The sequence below is a fragment of the Hypomesus nipponensis genome, chromosome 1 (assembly GCF_054491055.1).
Source record: "Hypomesus nipponensis isolate SF chromosome 1, ASM5449105v1, whole genome shotgun sequence".
Taxonomy (NCBI): Eukaryota; Metazoa; Chordata; class Actinopteri; order Osmeriformes; family Osmeridae; genus Hypomesus; species Hypomesus nipponensis.
The window spans coordinates 7,546,772-7,562,757 of record NC_140361.1 but is presented as its reverse complement, the minus strand read 5'-3'; the positions used below and the strand labels follow the sequence as shown (position 1 = coordinate 7,562,757).

Here is a 15,986-nt window from a genome sequence, read left to right as displayed (position 1 = left end):
AGCTTCTATTTCCGGAAGGTTCTCGAGACTCCGAGCACAAGGAGCATCTTCCCATGGGCACTCTGTCTTCTCTCTCTTTTCCTGCTCTCTCTCTATTTCTCTATCTTTCTCTACCTTCTTTCATGCTCACTTGCCCCTCTTTCCAGTCCCATACAAAACACGTCTCTCCTCTCAGCCTCTCACTTCCTCACACGCTTCTCCATTGTTCACCCTCTTTTCGTTTGTTCTTCCTTCACTGTCTTTTGAGCTTAGAGGATACAGCACAGTACAGTCTGTCCAGCAGACATTACAGTAAACTATCCACTCTTTCTAACCAAACACATTTACAGTAATCCATTTCAGGGTTGTCTGCCTATAAGAGAGGTTTTGGACAGACAAGTCCACTACCCTGTTAAGTAACATGAAATATGTATTAGCTGTTTCTTCAGAATTGAGGAGCCAAAATTCTTCAGAATTGAGGAGCCAAAAGTTCTATGTTGGAGTCCCCTGCTCTCTGTTTCCTGGTGAGTAAACAGAGTTTGGACTAATGTTCCTTGATCAACCCTAGAAAGAGGCTCATGCATCAGCAGTCATTAACGCATCACTGATTCACTGTCAGTGGCAGCGAGATGAACAGATTGCGTGTGTTTTTGATTTGTGTGCATGTGTGTCTATCTATATGTGTGTGTGTGTGTGTCTGTGTGTGTAGCATGCTCGCGTGCCATAATCTGTGGACTTGGTCTTTCTGAGACAGGAGAACAGCTTGTATTTACTCTTACACATCTTACACATCAGTTAGACAACAGCTCGATGCTCCGAGCAACCCGATGAGAGACAGAACGAGGGATGACTGATGACCGCTTTGTGAGATGGAAATAAAGAGACGAAGGAGAGAGGGGAGGGGGAGAGAGAGTGAGAGAGAGAAGTAGGAGAGCCAGGTCTGTGTAGGTCCTGGTGTGTCACAGTGGCTCTGCTGGTGCCAGGGGTCTGGCGGTCTGGATGTGACATGCCAGCTTCGCCACGCTACGGCGGACGTGGAAAACGCAGTCCTCTCTCTCTCTCTCTCTTTTCCACTCTCAAACCAGCACATACACACACTCTCTTTTGCTCTTCTCCTTTGTATCCAGCCATTCCCAGTCTGCACGGTTGTTGAAAACAGCAAGCATCCGCTCGGACAGCTCCGACGGAACGGCGAGGACCCCCGAGGGCAGGCGGAGACGTGGAGGGAAAAGGGCAAGCACATCTACATTACCCAGTTTTGAACACGAACGTCTTCACTCATACATGTCAACCCTACAAACACAATCTTTCTCCCAATCTCACTCTCTCGCACGCCCTCTTTCTCTCAGAAGCACACACCAACCAATTGGCTTTGACTTCCTGACTTATGCTCTCTTTACCTCATTTTCATTCCTCTCTCTATTTCTCTCTCTCTCTGTTTTGTTAATCATTGAGATATCCCCATCCTTTTCTTAATAACATTTAAAAAAAGGAGAGAGTGAAAATTGGGAAGGGATGGGGTAATTAAAAGGTGATAGATAGGAGGAGGATGAGGAGGGGCACTCTTCCCCTTTGTCTCTGCAGAAACATAAACTCACTGAATGATCTTGCCTCACACACACAGAATGTTTGGTTTACCATGATCAAGACACAAATGTAGCCACACAGACAAGAGCGTGCTGTATAGGCTAGTTTGGAGGCTGTTGAATGATGTTATGGTGTTATGAGTGTGTGTGTGCATGTGTGTGTGAGAGAGTCAGTGCTGAGAGAGAGAGAGAGAGAGAGAGAGAGAGAGAGAGAGGATGTTCATGTACAAATTTGTTTGCGTGTGCTTATGTGTGTGTGCATATGAACTGACTATCGATAGTTGCAGATTTTTAGGCTGATTTCTCCTTTTACAGGAGGAAGCACAGGGCTGTCCATGAAACACTCTAGTGCATTCTTCTGCCCCAAAGTGCCCTGGACACAGACAGTATGATCATGCATTGACCTTATCCTTAAAGTATGACTCTTGTTTCCCAAGTGCGATTTACATTTAATCTGTTAAATAAGTATTCAGTTCATTTCCCCTCTCTTTCCTTCTCGCTCTCTGGTTCTTTCAGTCATGAAGACTCACCACTCATTTGAGCGTGTCTAAAATCTGCTGACTCAGAGGGAATGTGGAGCTATGACAGCGGCAAGTGTGCTTGACCCCTCTCACCCTCTCTTCCTCCTTCTCCTCCCCACTCCATCCCTCCCTCCTCCCCTCCAGCCTCCCCTCCAACCTCACCCTGCAACGCTTGCCTCAATTCATCCCATCCCACCAAAACCCCCAGCCAATTCCCTCCCAGCACTCCGCTACCCCAAGCCCAGAACCCCCCCACCCCTCTGTCTTCCACACCCAGAGTCCACAGTGTGTTTACATCAGCGAGCTTAGCTAAACTAGCTTCGCTCTGTTTATGAAGCTGCTATGCTTGGTCATGCTGAGGCCTGTCGCCCATGGCAACCAATTAAACTCCCCCGCTGCTGAAGTAACTGTTATCTGATTAAAGCCATCGTTGCTAATTAAACAGCCATCTTCTCTCTCTTTTTATTATTCTTTCTTTCCTGCTGTGACGTACATAGCGTTTCTCTTGCTCAACCCTCCTCCCTTCACAATTATCACCCTCCTCCCTTTCTTTCTTCCTCCCTTTCAGAAGTAGTCAACCTCATCTTGGTCTCTCCCACTTCTGCAGGGGGAACTTGCTACAATGGATGTGACCACTAGTTGGCAATAGCTGAAATGTGACCTGTCGTGAAGGTGGGAGCCCTTAAATGTTTATCACTGCCCCACAACAACCCCACAAGGCAGTGAAAAGTCGGTAGCATTTTAATGCCAGGTGTCTGTCACTCTCTCCATCTCTCTGCCTGGGTCCAAGAGTATGACAAAAGTCAGCAGAGAGAGAGCTATATAAAAAGAGAGAGACAGAGAGGAAGAGAGAGAGACAGAGAGGAAGAGAGCAACAAAGTGATGAGGAGGAGGATAGAAGAAAAGGAGAGATCAATGCCCTCTGGCCCCAGTCGCTCAGCAGCTACACATGCAGTCATGCAGTAATGTACTTCATAAATATCGACTGGAGAGCAGGAATGGGGGTTATAAATCCTGCAGCATGTCCTGTTGAGGAGAGAGCGTGCAACTGGGAGACGCTTCCGTGTCACTGGGGCGGCCATGATGCCTCAAACTGGGACGTATCTTTTACCCACATTCTGTGGGTAATAAATTGAAAAGCACTGAATATGGTAGAATATATGATGTACTGTATATTAGAACGAATTGAAGGTGTGTACGTTTCTATAAACAGGAGATGCATATTGATCTGAGTCTTTGTTTTATGACTCTTTAATATATCATCATTTCTCTCTCTTTCTCTCTATTTCTTTTTCTCTCTCTCCATCGCTTGTTTCTATCAATGCAGGAACTCCATCTCTATTGTCACGCTTCCTGATCACCACGTATATGTGCGTCTGAAGACCATCCTCGGTGGGAAAAAATGGACTACTATTGGCCGGGTTTCCCAGATTTGTTAAGAAGCTCTTAACGCTCAGAGCTTCTTAAGAGCGTTCTAAGAACACTCTAGAACGCACTTAGAACGCTCCTAAGAAGCTCTTAGCGTTAAGAGCTTCTTAACGAATCTGGGAAACCCGGCCATTAACTGTTGGTTAAAGAGCTAAATCTAATTTTGATACCACATGCTACATAGTTTTATATATTTTAATATCAAAGAGGAATGCTACATGACAGTGAAGATAAATAGTAACAAATAGACACAAAGAATGCGCTTAAAAAAGGTTACATAATGTTGAAGAAAACTTATAATGGTATAGCTTATTGAATATTAGAATAAGCCTTCATGTGATATTTAAAAAACTGAAATATGTGATTGATATATTGACTTTGTCATGCTCCCTCACTGCACACAACTGTACATGCACACACAAATCCACTCCCATAATGGAAATTGATGCAAAAGTCAGACATAATTTATGAGGCATAACAATATGCATATTGGGGGCCATGAAACAGACTGTTTATCTGCCTGAGCCTGCTCAAATCAATGTTCATGTCACCATCTTTATTCATGTGTGTGATCTGATTCCATGGCCCCATAATGTCCAGTCCACAAGGAGGTCACAACATCCACATTCAGTGTTACATCAATGGTACATGCATGGTACTATATTTGTTATGCTAACTGTATAATGTGAAGTATATGAGCTTTTTATCAGCCCTCAGGAGGAATACAACCTTTTGGGCTGAGATTACCTTTGTGTGGCTGTTTATGTGCCAGTATGCAGATGTGTGTGTATTTGCAGGTGCAGGATATCAATGCACTGTACATGCGCACGTGTATTTTTTGTGTGTGCATAACTAAGAGGACCGCCGTCTACCCCTCTGCCACCCCAGGTCAACAGGAAGTGAGGTGTTACTGAGACTTCTACTGAAGCCTTACTCAGACAACTGACATTTAGTCCCACACTATTTATAAGAGACAAACAGAGCCTACAGCCACACGCATTACAGAAACCTCCAGAACCAACTGTTGTGAAAATATGCTCAACTCTGTGTGTCATCTGTGTTTCAGAAAAATTGCCATATTGCTCGTGTTCCTTCGCCGGTTTTAATGAAGACCAGAGGCCTGTTTCATAAAGAGAGTTTACTGAATAAGCCAGGCTTTTGTCAGTTACTTTCCCAGACACAAGCCTGTCTTATTTGGTAAACTTGCTTTATGGATCAGGCCCCATGTCACAGGTTTTTTAAAGTTGGTAGCTTGCGGCCCACGGAAGGCAATCAAATGAAGTACACGTTAAAACACTTATCGTGTCTGTATAGAGAAAGGGAGGATGGGGATAAACCAAACAAAACTTCATCAAGTCTGGGTTTGCATTTTCATTTTTATTGATCCCTTTTGCATGGCATTAGCATAAATTACTTATTTAGTTTTTATTGTTTAGTTTTTTGTTTTGCTTGTCCCAGTATACCTGTCCACTTAGAAAACTGAAATAGGTCACCTGACATGGGTAGCCAATAGAAAGACACAAAAGCCCTGGCCTTCCACTGAGATAGCAAAAGACAGGAAAAAAATACACTTACATTTGTATCACAAGCTTTTCCCTTGGCATTGTTAACAATAACAGAGTGAATTTTGACAGTGATGAGAAGTTAAAATAGCAGATATTATTGACACAGAAGGACAGAACAGACCAAGAATTCATGCCAAAAGCAAAGCTTGCATCTTATTTTCCTATTAAATTAAATGGATAGGACATGAATGTGTCGAAAAAAACTAAAATGTCTTAAAATGTTTAAATTCAACTTTATTTAAATAAAGAAGATGCAAGCCTTGGTGTAAATGCTTTGTAAATCTGGTCTGGAAATCCATAACCTTTCCAGAAAACAAAAAGTGATATTCATACAGTATGGTAAGACTGTGAGTGTGAAGACAGACCTGGTTATATGCTGCAGGTATGCTAGCTGATATGTGTATACAATACTGTATGTACTGTACTGCTGCTGGTTTCACTGCATTATGTACAGGAACACTTCTTGGATAAACCAGCATACTGTATCTTTAAGAGAAGCAAAGTGTGTGACAACAGCCTCACTGGTCATTGTTGTTAAAAACTACAGAATTTCCAAAACTATTATACCCCCCTGCTTCCCCACTCCCCCAAAAATTGCCATTATACGCGGAACATAGACACAACTTGGCAGACGGAAGTGATTCGTTGTTATAGCTTTCAAAGTCTGTCAGCGGGGAGTGGCCAGTGGCGGGCCCTGTCCAGGCGCTGTGGCGTGAGGGGAAAAATGCCTCCACAGCAAAACCAAGTTCCTTCCGGCGCTCCCGTCCAATCACATCCCTGTCTGCCCCATCCTGCGGAAGGCTAGCGTTACACGGTCGTGACGTCGTTGGCAGAGAGACACAGAGGAGGCTACGCTGTCGCCCTCATCATCAGGGATCGCTGCCTTTTTGCATGTGTGCGATTATTTGTCCATGAGTGTGTGTGTATTTGTGTGTACATGTTGTGTCCGTGTGCGTTTAAGTGTGTGTTTGCATGTGCGGATCTTTGGACTCAGCTAATGATTCCGGAGTGGTTCAGAAAGGATTTCCAGCTCTCTATATCTGTCCTGTATCTGCACATGAGGCCAGAGTACAATGTCACATCCCAGTTCTCATAGGCTTCTCACAGTCAAAAAGACAGGCTGAACCAGAAGAGATTGTAAGATTGTGTGGGGAGAGAGAAAGAGAGAGAGAGAAAGAGAGAGAGAGAGAGAGAGACTGAAACGCATCTGAACAGAGAAGAGAGTCCAGTCCTGAGTGGTTCCTGGTCAGGTTTATCGAGAGTGACCGAGGAAAGGGGGAGGATGAGGATGGAGGCCTCTCTTTCCTCTATATGCAGTAGTATGGGTGGAGGCCAAGGGCATCACTAGAAGAGTTAGAAAGCAGGTGTTGGTGTGTGTGTGCGCGCGGGTGCATGGAAACCTTAACACAGTTCTTTATCTGCCGGGAAGGAGCAGTTTGTTCAGTGTTGGGGGGGTCAGGAGTGTTGAGGAGGAATGGGGGGAGGGTTAGGGTTCAGTTCTGTTCGAGCTCGTCCACTGTGGGGGTGTTGTAGCTCTGGAAGAGAGGCTGCATAAAGAGGCCTAAGGTGCCAGTCACACACACCAACACGAAGATCCACAGGAACAGCCTGTCAATCACCATGGCTACGTACTTCCAGTCTTCAATGATCTGGGGGAGAGGAGAGGAGTGGAGAGGAAAAGAGGAGGTCATTGAAGTATTTCTATATGAACAATTAAAAGAAAGAGCGTAAGAAACAAGCAAAGTTACAAAACACACAGAATATGATGGTTAAAATGCCTTAAAAAAAATGTGCACTGTTATAATAATGATTGTGCACAACGCATTGGGAAAGCAGTCACAGTGCATCTGTACAGACTGTAGCTGCAATTCGTTTTTGCCACAGATGGTGTGGAGGGCCTGCAGTTAGGACATGCCAAATACCCTGTGATGCAATAGGCCCACAATTAGAAACAACATTGTCTGTTGTGACTTTTTATATAACACTGGAACACACTGCGCACACACTGCAAACACATAGACAGACATTTCTCAAACACGTCACCACGTGTACCGCTCACCCCTTCATCGTCATCCTCACTCTTCATCTTCTCAGCGACGTAGCGTACGCCGTCCACCGCCTCGTCCACACCGGCGTGACACTTGACCGTCATCCTCTTCCTGAAGTCCGTGTTGTCCGCCATGTCGTTGATTCTCCAGCCGTAGCGTCGCGCCGACTCCTCGTTCGCAAAGAAGGACGAGGGCGATGACTCTGCCACCGCCGCCGCCGCTGCCGCCGCCCCCGCCACCGCCACTGCCCCGTCCCTCAGCTTGAGGTCGGAGTAGTACGAGCGCTGATGGTGTTTCCGGCGGAAACGCTCCCGGATGTTCGAGCTCCCCGGGCGCCGCATAAACAGGAAGGAGGGCAGGCGGTACAGGAAGATGCGTTTGACCCAGGGGGGCATGGTGTGCGTGCTGGGCGAGCGGTGGTGCACGTTCAGCACGCACACGCTGGTCACGATGGAGAAGGTCACCAGCACCATGGCGAACATCAGGTACTTGCCAATCAGCGGCACCGCCAGCGAGGTGGGCGGGACGATCTTGGAGATCAGGAGCAGGAACACGGTGAGGGCCAGCAGGACAGAGATGCACAGGGTCATCTTCTCCCCGCAGTCGGAGGGCAGGTAAAACACCAGGATGGCCAGGGAGGTGATGAGGACGCAGGGGATGATCAGGTTGATGGTGTAGAACAGCGGCTTCCTCTTGATGATGAAGTCGTAGGTGATGTCCAGGTAGGTGGCATCCAACGGGTCCTCGTTCTTGCGGCCAGGCAGCGCCACAATGTCCCACTCGCCGCTGGGCTTGAAGTCGTCGCGGCTGGCGAAGTCGCTGAGCAGGATGAGGTCGATCTCCGTGCGGTCGTACGTCCAGGAGCGGAACTTGAGCGTGCAGTTCTGCTGGTCGAAGGGGAAGTCGCGCACCTCGATCTTGCACGCCGACTTGTAGATGGCGGGCGGGAGCCAGGCCACTTCGCCGTTGTTGGAGATCACGGCGTTGGAGTAGAAGGACACCTCGTAGGTCCCGTCTGCACTGTGGGGGGAGGAGGGGGGGGGGGGGGAGGAGAGGGGGGGGGAACAGAGATTAGAAGGACAGTTGAAAGAAAAGGAATGTGGGAAGACAACGAGAGAAAAAAGTAGAGAGAGAGAGAGGGGGGGGGAGAGAGAGAGAGAGAGAGAGAGAGAGAGAAAGAACCACAACCACACAACACAGTATCTGTCGCTGAAGCTGCAGAGATTCCTAATGTCCCCATGACACCATGCATTAGACATCCAAGACTTATCCATAATGGAGCGGGTCAGCACCCGAATGCACCCGTCACACTCATTCTCCTCGCGCCGTTGCCCCGAAATATACATCTGGTTAAATATGAAGAGCCCACACACCAGTCACAAAGCACCTGCAGACATCAACATGTACTGTACACCCTAAACATCAACCAGGCTCCTGTGTGTTCATGCCCCAGTTGATCAGATAAAAGGTTTACACCCAAAACAGCAGTGAACCTCTAGAACCGTAGTTGCTGAAACTGAATCACACAAAACAATTAAGTGCTTCAGGAAAACACATTTTTGTGGAGTTCAAATTCCACTTAATGTCATCAACCAAACCCAATAACTATTATATCAACCAAACCTAGCCATGAAAAATGAAACCAGTTTACGTTTGTGACAAGCCACATGCAAATCAAATCCAGTCTAATCTCATGAACATTACGCTAAAACATGACAGAGAAACTGTGCTCCGCTCTCGCATGCTTATCCATGTCCCGGAGGGTCCTGGTGAGACATGCCACAGAGCCCCGCCACCCACCACCCCCTGCCCCCTTTACCACACACACACACACACACACACACACCCTGAGGCAGGAGGACGAGCACCTCGACATGCCCCAGGGGCAAGGCTGGCATGGCTGTTTTCATAATCTCTCTCACTCCCCACCTCCTCCTCTCCAGATTGACAGGGCTCATCTAACCCTGCTCGCTAAGCCCTCATCTCAGTCACCACGATGGCAGACGGGTTATGTCGAGTAATCACGTCTGTACATAACTTTCTGACCTTGGTTTAAATTGGGAGGAAGTGCAGAAGCAAAGTCAGCACGGTGAGTGGGAACACACACATTGATAGAGTAACTTACCCACGTATATTGTGAATATGCAAGAAACACGCATGTGGTTTATGAAGCAGAGATTTCTACTCATAAAATCTCATAAAACGATGTTGGAAATAAAGGAATATGTTGTTCAGGGTTGTACACCCAAGACAAGCAGAGACACACACACACTCTGCTGACTCACTTGTTGTAGAGGACAATGTCTGGAAGCCAGATGTGTTGGGAAGGGAGGCGAATCTTTTTAATGCCTTCATACTCCTCAGGGTCCCACATTAACCTGTAGTCATGCCACCCCTAGGAAGATCATGCACACAAACACACATTTAAACTAAAAAAGGTTATCCACATTAGTCTATGTAGCAAAACATACATGTGCATAAGACCTTTGCAAAGGTCTGCAAAGTCCAAGGTGCTTCGGAAGGTGGTGAAGAGAATGACAGAATTGTATTGCAAAACCCTGCTGATGAGAAATTCAAACTGACAATAATGGCCTCACACACACATGCACACACACACACACAAATATACAGGCAAGCCCGGTTCCTGACCTGAGTGAGCCAGCAGTTGGTTGTCATGATCTGTTCCCTCTCATTCTGCAAAAGACAACAAGGAAATTAGATGTGTTGGTGGGGTGGGGGGGGGGGGGGGTGAGGGGGGCTTGAGAGAGAGGGAAAGTGTGTGTTAATGGAAGTAAGATCATCTTTGGCAAAAAATGGCAATCAAGTTCTTCGGTATATGTGTGTATGGGTGAATGTGTGTGTATGTGTGTGCGTATGTGTGTGTGTGTGTGCGTGTGTGTACTTACCACACTGATAAGCTGTGCGAGGGACACCTGGATGTAGATGGTGACCTGCTGGCTTTTGTTGACCGCTGGTCTGATCAACTTATTATACCGCTCCGGAGACAACAAGTGGTTTACTAGTCTCTCCTCCACCTCAGCACCCAGGGTAGCTGCACGCACACACAGACACACAAACACACAAGACTATGGTCAAACTACAAGCATTAACGGAAGAGTTTTCAAATGAGCACAAACCTTTAATACAGTATAAGCCTAACCCTATTCTAGTACCTTCTTGGAATGCTACAAATATTTCATTAAGTATTCTCACAGTGAAACGTATATTCATGCAAAACACCTATCATGCATCTGATACATATTCATGGTTTTGTTCAGAATCCATTTAGTACTGTATGCATCTGTCTATCCCTCTTGGTGTATTTTCATGGGTCCCACACACAAACACACACATACACACACACACACACACACACAGCTGTGTAGCAGGCAGCCGCTAGTCACACACCCATCACACAGCCAGGCTGAGTCGGCACGTTCTCTGATGGAGCTCTGCTCTAACTGCATCTTGATGAACATAATCGCATGAACCCGTAATGAGTGTGAAAACGTCCGCCACACAGGCCAGTGTTAAGCGAAGCGATGTGGAGATCTCGTGCCGAGCAGCGCTCGCTTCCTCTGGACTGAGGGGCTGTTGGATGCGCTCATCATCTGTTGCAGAGATAATGACGAGGCAATATACCACAGAGAAGAGTGAGTCAGTGGTGTGTGTACGTGTGTGTCTTCTTGACTTGCTTTTGTGTGTGTGTGTATTTAAAATGTGCAAGAAGGATTACTTTGGTGACAGTCGGATACACATGCCCACGCAATCATTTACATAAACTTACACCCCTTCTACACACACACACACACATAAACACACACACAAAACAGATGTTGGGGCTTTCTATTGCTAGTCCAATATGGCCCTGACTCCATTACAACATCCTCAACTCTGACACATATAAGAAGAACCCCATCTTATGTGTATATGAGTCTCTGCAACTTGTGTATGCAAAAGAGGGAAAAGAGAGAGAGAGAGAGAGAGAGAGAGAGAGAGAGAGAGAGAGAGAGAGAGAGAGAGAGAGAGAGAGAGAGAGAGAGAGAGAGAGAGAGAGAGAGAGAGAGAGAGAGAGAGAGAGAGAGAGAGAGAGAGAGAGAGAGAGAGAGAGAAATGGTAAGAGATTAGATGATTAGGTAAGGGAGAGGGTTACAGACAGATATAATCTATTCAGCCGTGCTTTTTCTGGATCAAATGCAGATGATGTCATGACACAAGGCAGTGCTTCTGACACAGACAGCCCAGGAGGTCAGTGTTTCACTGCGCAACATAAAGAATAGGTTATGGCACTGTTTGCGCGCATAGGGAGTGAGCCACAGCGACATGATGCTAACACACCCAGAGGGCTGGTGTCCTGAGTGAAGTATGATACACTGAGACCTGTCACTCAGGGTTAAAGAGAGGGAGAGAGAGGGGAGAGACAGAGAGAGAGAGAGAGAGAGAGAGAGAGAGAGAGAGAGAGAGAGAGAGAGAGAGAGAGAGAGAAAGAAAGAAAGAAAGAAAGAAAGAAAGAGCACGTCCCAGAGGAGTGGAGGGGTCTGGGGAGGTCAGACAAGATGCCTCCAAACTTCTCTTTCTCTCTTTACCACCCACGGACACACTGATGCATTAGTGAGCAAAAGGGAATGTGTCACACAGGGGCTTCTGGGTGATGGAGTTCATCAAGGCTATAGCTGACATATGACTCAGGTGGCTCACCCAGGGCTGCTATGGAAACACTTCCTGTGGCAGAGAGAGAAGAGACCTTTGAAGTCATCAAGACACACACCCTCACTCGTATCAAAACACAGACACTACCTCAATGACTCTATCAGACTGAAGGGAACACAGTCAAACATAGTTCCATGAACACTGACACACACGGAATGTTATTCACTCATCAATGTCTTACAGGCACTGTCCACTGCATCTGGGCTAAGGTGACACATGATTGACAGATTTGACTTGAGTGAGGTTAAGTTATCTGGGTCTCTGACCCTGTTGGTTCTACTGTCTACCTATGGTGCTGGCTGAACAACTGAACACTGGTTGACAGACACAGGTACAGCAAGGCAATGATAGGTCAAATATGCCAATAAAAGTGTAACTTTACTATGAAACAGTCAAACATCATGCTATCAGAAACATAATGCATGAAGGAGTAAAGGATGTGTTGATGAATAAACATTAATAACCTAAATTTAAATTTTTGAAGGACCTATAGTCTTCTTCAGACCATTATCATTGTATCAAACACATGTGCATGCACACAGACACACACACACATACAAACACACACACACAGACATACCTACCTCAGGACCAGAACACACACACCTTAGCACCAACACACTCACACACACACTCCTCCATTCGGCCTGTCCACCTCACTGCATTCCAGCTTCAATAATTAATTGCGGTTAAAATAAAAATGCTATCATCTCACAGGCAAAAACCTCGAGCACAATCAAAGGTTTTTCAACAACGCTTTCAAACAACCAAGATCTAAACAGTTTTTCTTCAACAACATATACACTTGAATTATACTGTGCGTCTGTTGAATTATGTTATGCTTTCGAAAGATGTTTGGTTGGTAACAGCACAAAGAATCTACGCACCTCATATTTAGAGGGGAGCAGACCTCCTGTGTTAATTATTAATTAGACTGCAATTCGAACAGGTCATCCCTGCCTACATTTCCCAGCATTCAACAGTTTAAAAGTAGCCCTTGATTGACCCAATGGAATTGTAATCAAAAGTGCAACCCTGGTTATCTAGCTATTCAGCTAAGACAGGCTTAAGATCATTTTCATTGATCCCCCCACCATCACTCTCTCTAGTCCCCCCCTTATCTAGCCCAACTTCCTGGTTCCTCTCATCACATGTTCTCCTTTCCTTTTCTACCTATAACTCCATCCACCACTTATCCACCTCTCCCTATTACTCTCATCTTTTCCTCCTCCAGTTCTCAACCCCACAAGAGACTAAAAGGAAGGGTGGAGGGGGACAGGGCTGTTCTTCTCTTCATTCTCACATCATCTGGTGTGAGACAGAGAAACCACACACCTCTCACTCCTGTTGTAATCTGTTGCTGTATTCATTCTCTTTCTGTTCCTTCTTTCTACCTTTCCTCTGTTTTGTACATTTAAACAGCAAGTGTTGTTTTGGGTTAAAGTTCTTCAATGATTCTCTGGTGTTAGGGTCTGCATGAGTGAGAGTGCAAGCCTTGTGTGGTTTTGTAGAAGGAAAATCGTTCCTTGTGTGAAAACAACAACCTAAGAATAGCTCTTGATTGTGCGCCATTGACCTAATACAGAGAGGAATATGGGCAGGCCAATGACGTTGAGGTGATTCCCATGCCTGCAAACTGATGTGTTTGTATGTGTCTATGGTCATGTGATTCCTCATTTTTCTGTGAGTCAGCAAGCAAGAAATCGAATCAGGGTTAACGTTACAGTAATATGCCTTACAATGCATACTAGAAAATGCAGCTGCCATCGAGGGAAAGAGAAAGAGAAATAGAAAAAGAAATGGGGGCTGGGGAGGGAAATAGAGAGGGGAAGAGGGAATGAGAGAGAGAAATGGAAAAAGAGACAGGGTTTGGTGGGAAGGTGGGAAGAGAGATAAAGAGAAAGGGGAAAAGAGGGGGTAGGGAGAGAACGACAAAGGAAAATGTGGTGGGAGACAAAGAAAGAGAGAGAGAGAGAGAGAGAGAGAGAGAGAGAGAGAGAGAGAGAGAGAGAGGGGGTGTGTGTAAGTGAGTGAGTGAGTGAGTGAGTGAGTGAGTGAGTGAGTGAGTGAGTTAGTGAGTGAGAGAGAAAAGTGGCTACGAGTGAAGAGTGTGTGTGAGAAAAGAGTTGCAGCCAGTGAGAGGGGCACAACCCAAGAAAGAACAGAATGTTTAAATGGAGGGAAAACATGACAAAATAGAAGGGAGGGAGGAGTAAAGAGAGACCATTGGACAGGGGGAAAGAGTATGAGACAGGCGACATGAAACTCCTGTGCAGTGGGTTGCCAGATTTAATGGTTGCCAGATTTATCCCTTGTAGAATGGGGTCCCTCATCCCACAGTATGAGTTCTGAAGGTGACATTGACTTAGTCACGCAATGACAAGCCAGTGTCCCCGGGTGACCCTCAGCCATCCCTCCCCCGACCCTAAACATTGACCGCTCCACAGCAGGTGCACTGCCTCTCTTGGTACAGGGCTACAGAGAGAAAATGGTGAGACACACTGTAATATACTTAAACTATCAATGTTTAGTACTAACCCTGACCCAGGACAATCGCTGTTTGTCTATTACAACAAAATATAGAATTGTTAGGCAGTGAGGTTGTAGAAATAAAAACCTAATGTCTAAGGAGTATAGTCTAAAGGAATGGAACATATCACCCACAAACAGGAAGTCATATGAACTAATCTCACTGTCCTCTGATGTTTCTTCTCATTTCTTCTCAACTTTAGAAGTTGCATTAACCCCAGTAATACTTGAGGGACCTGCAGCATAGCTGGAGCGGTGAGACTAGGGTTCAGCACCATGGACAGCACCACTGGGATTTCTTATTGACACTATATCAGCAGTCTGGTCAGATGACCTCCACAGTCTAGCAGATCTCCAACTCACACTTAAGGGTCTTCTGCTGGTCAGTCTGTTTAGGCTGTCCATGACTTTACATGACAGTCCATAGATGGGAGCTTGAATCTCTCTGAATGGCAAGACATTTTTAATTAGCTGTCCATGGTTTTTTACCAGGACTGAATGGGACTTGAAACCCTGATAGGCGCTTTTAGTAGACCATACCCTCATTAGACTCAAAGTGGGCCAATTTCATAAAATCTTATAATATATATTTTACTTTAAAATGATTCTTAATGTGATAAATGTATCTGTTCAAATATCTGGACAATTTCATCAACCCCTGATCTGGTGATGAGAGATGTCAGTAGGATAACATCAAAATGTGACCCATATTTAAATCCAAATTGAAATCTTTAGAGCCTACAAAAAGAGTATTTCATAATTTCACGTATTTCCACCTTCTGTAGTAAGCGTGTTGTTTGTGGTGTAAAAGAGAGCACGTCAGTTAATCCAAGCGTATTATAAATCACGTGCTAAACACAATCTGACGCACGAAAAACGTCCACTACTTTTTGCCTGCGAATTGCTGTCCCGTTGGAATTTATAATCTGAAGAGAACAACAATTAAATCCTAGACATCCCAATCAATCACAATTCAGAGGATTAACTGTTGCCTGTGCCTCCAATGTTAGCTTATCTATCTCATTTTAACTTTTAAGCTGAATAACCTATCGAACAGTGGATGTAGTAGCCTATGGTTGACAGGCTACATTGGAAAATGGAGAGCCGATATGCATAGTCGACAAATACACCAAAGTGCCAAGACGGTCATATTCCCTTACGGGCGTCCAAATTAAAGGGATTACTTACTTGCCACGGTGAGAACCAGGAGAGCGAGTGTCACTGTCACCGAGGCTGCCATCGTTGCCTCCCTCCAGTGTGACCGAAGCGCCGAAACTTGGCGATGAAGGAGTTGCGTCTTTTTTCGCTTTTTTCCTTGGTGTGAAAAAAAATTCAATCAAGACGCCACATAATAGTGAGTGTGGAGACGATAGTTTATAGAGGTGTCATCTCCAATCTGTAAAATCCGTCAGTGTCTGTTCATTTCATAAAGACGGGAGTGTTCAGCTCCGGTCTGGAGACTGTTGTTCGCTGTCCCAGCATGCGAAGGTCTCTCTTTGACAGCGCGTAGGAGTGGGGCTGCGTGTCTTACCCCCGCTAGTCCTGGAACTGCCAGCGCACAGCAAACCGGGAAGCTGAATCGGTTCCTAATTCCGCTAGAGTACTGTCAAAAGAGTTTCA

General features: G+C 45.8%; 1 protein-coding gene across 1 annotated transcript; it reads right to left on the bottom strand.

Annotated features, from left to right (window-relative positions):
* Positions 1 to 6,572: 6,572 nt before the first annotated feature.
* LOC146302305 (neuronal acetylcholine receptor subunit beta-2-like) lies at positions 6,573 to 15,606 on the bottom strand. Its single transcript, XM_084699027.1, has 6 exons — positions 15,555 to 15,606; positions 10,034 to 10,179; positions 9,777 to 9,821; positions 9,413 to 9,522; positions 7,139 to 8,147; positions 6,573 to 6,728 (listed from the first exon to the last, which is right to left on the bottom strand). The coding sequence occupies exons 1-6, from the start codon at positions 15,604 to 15,606 to the stop codon at positions 6,573 to 6,575; spliced, it is 1,518 nt and encodes a 505-aa protein (XP_084555153.1).
* Positions 15,607 to 15,986: the final 380 nt, after the last annotated feature.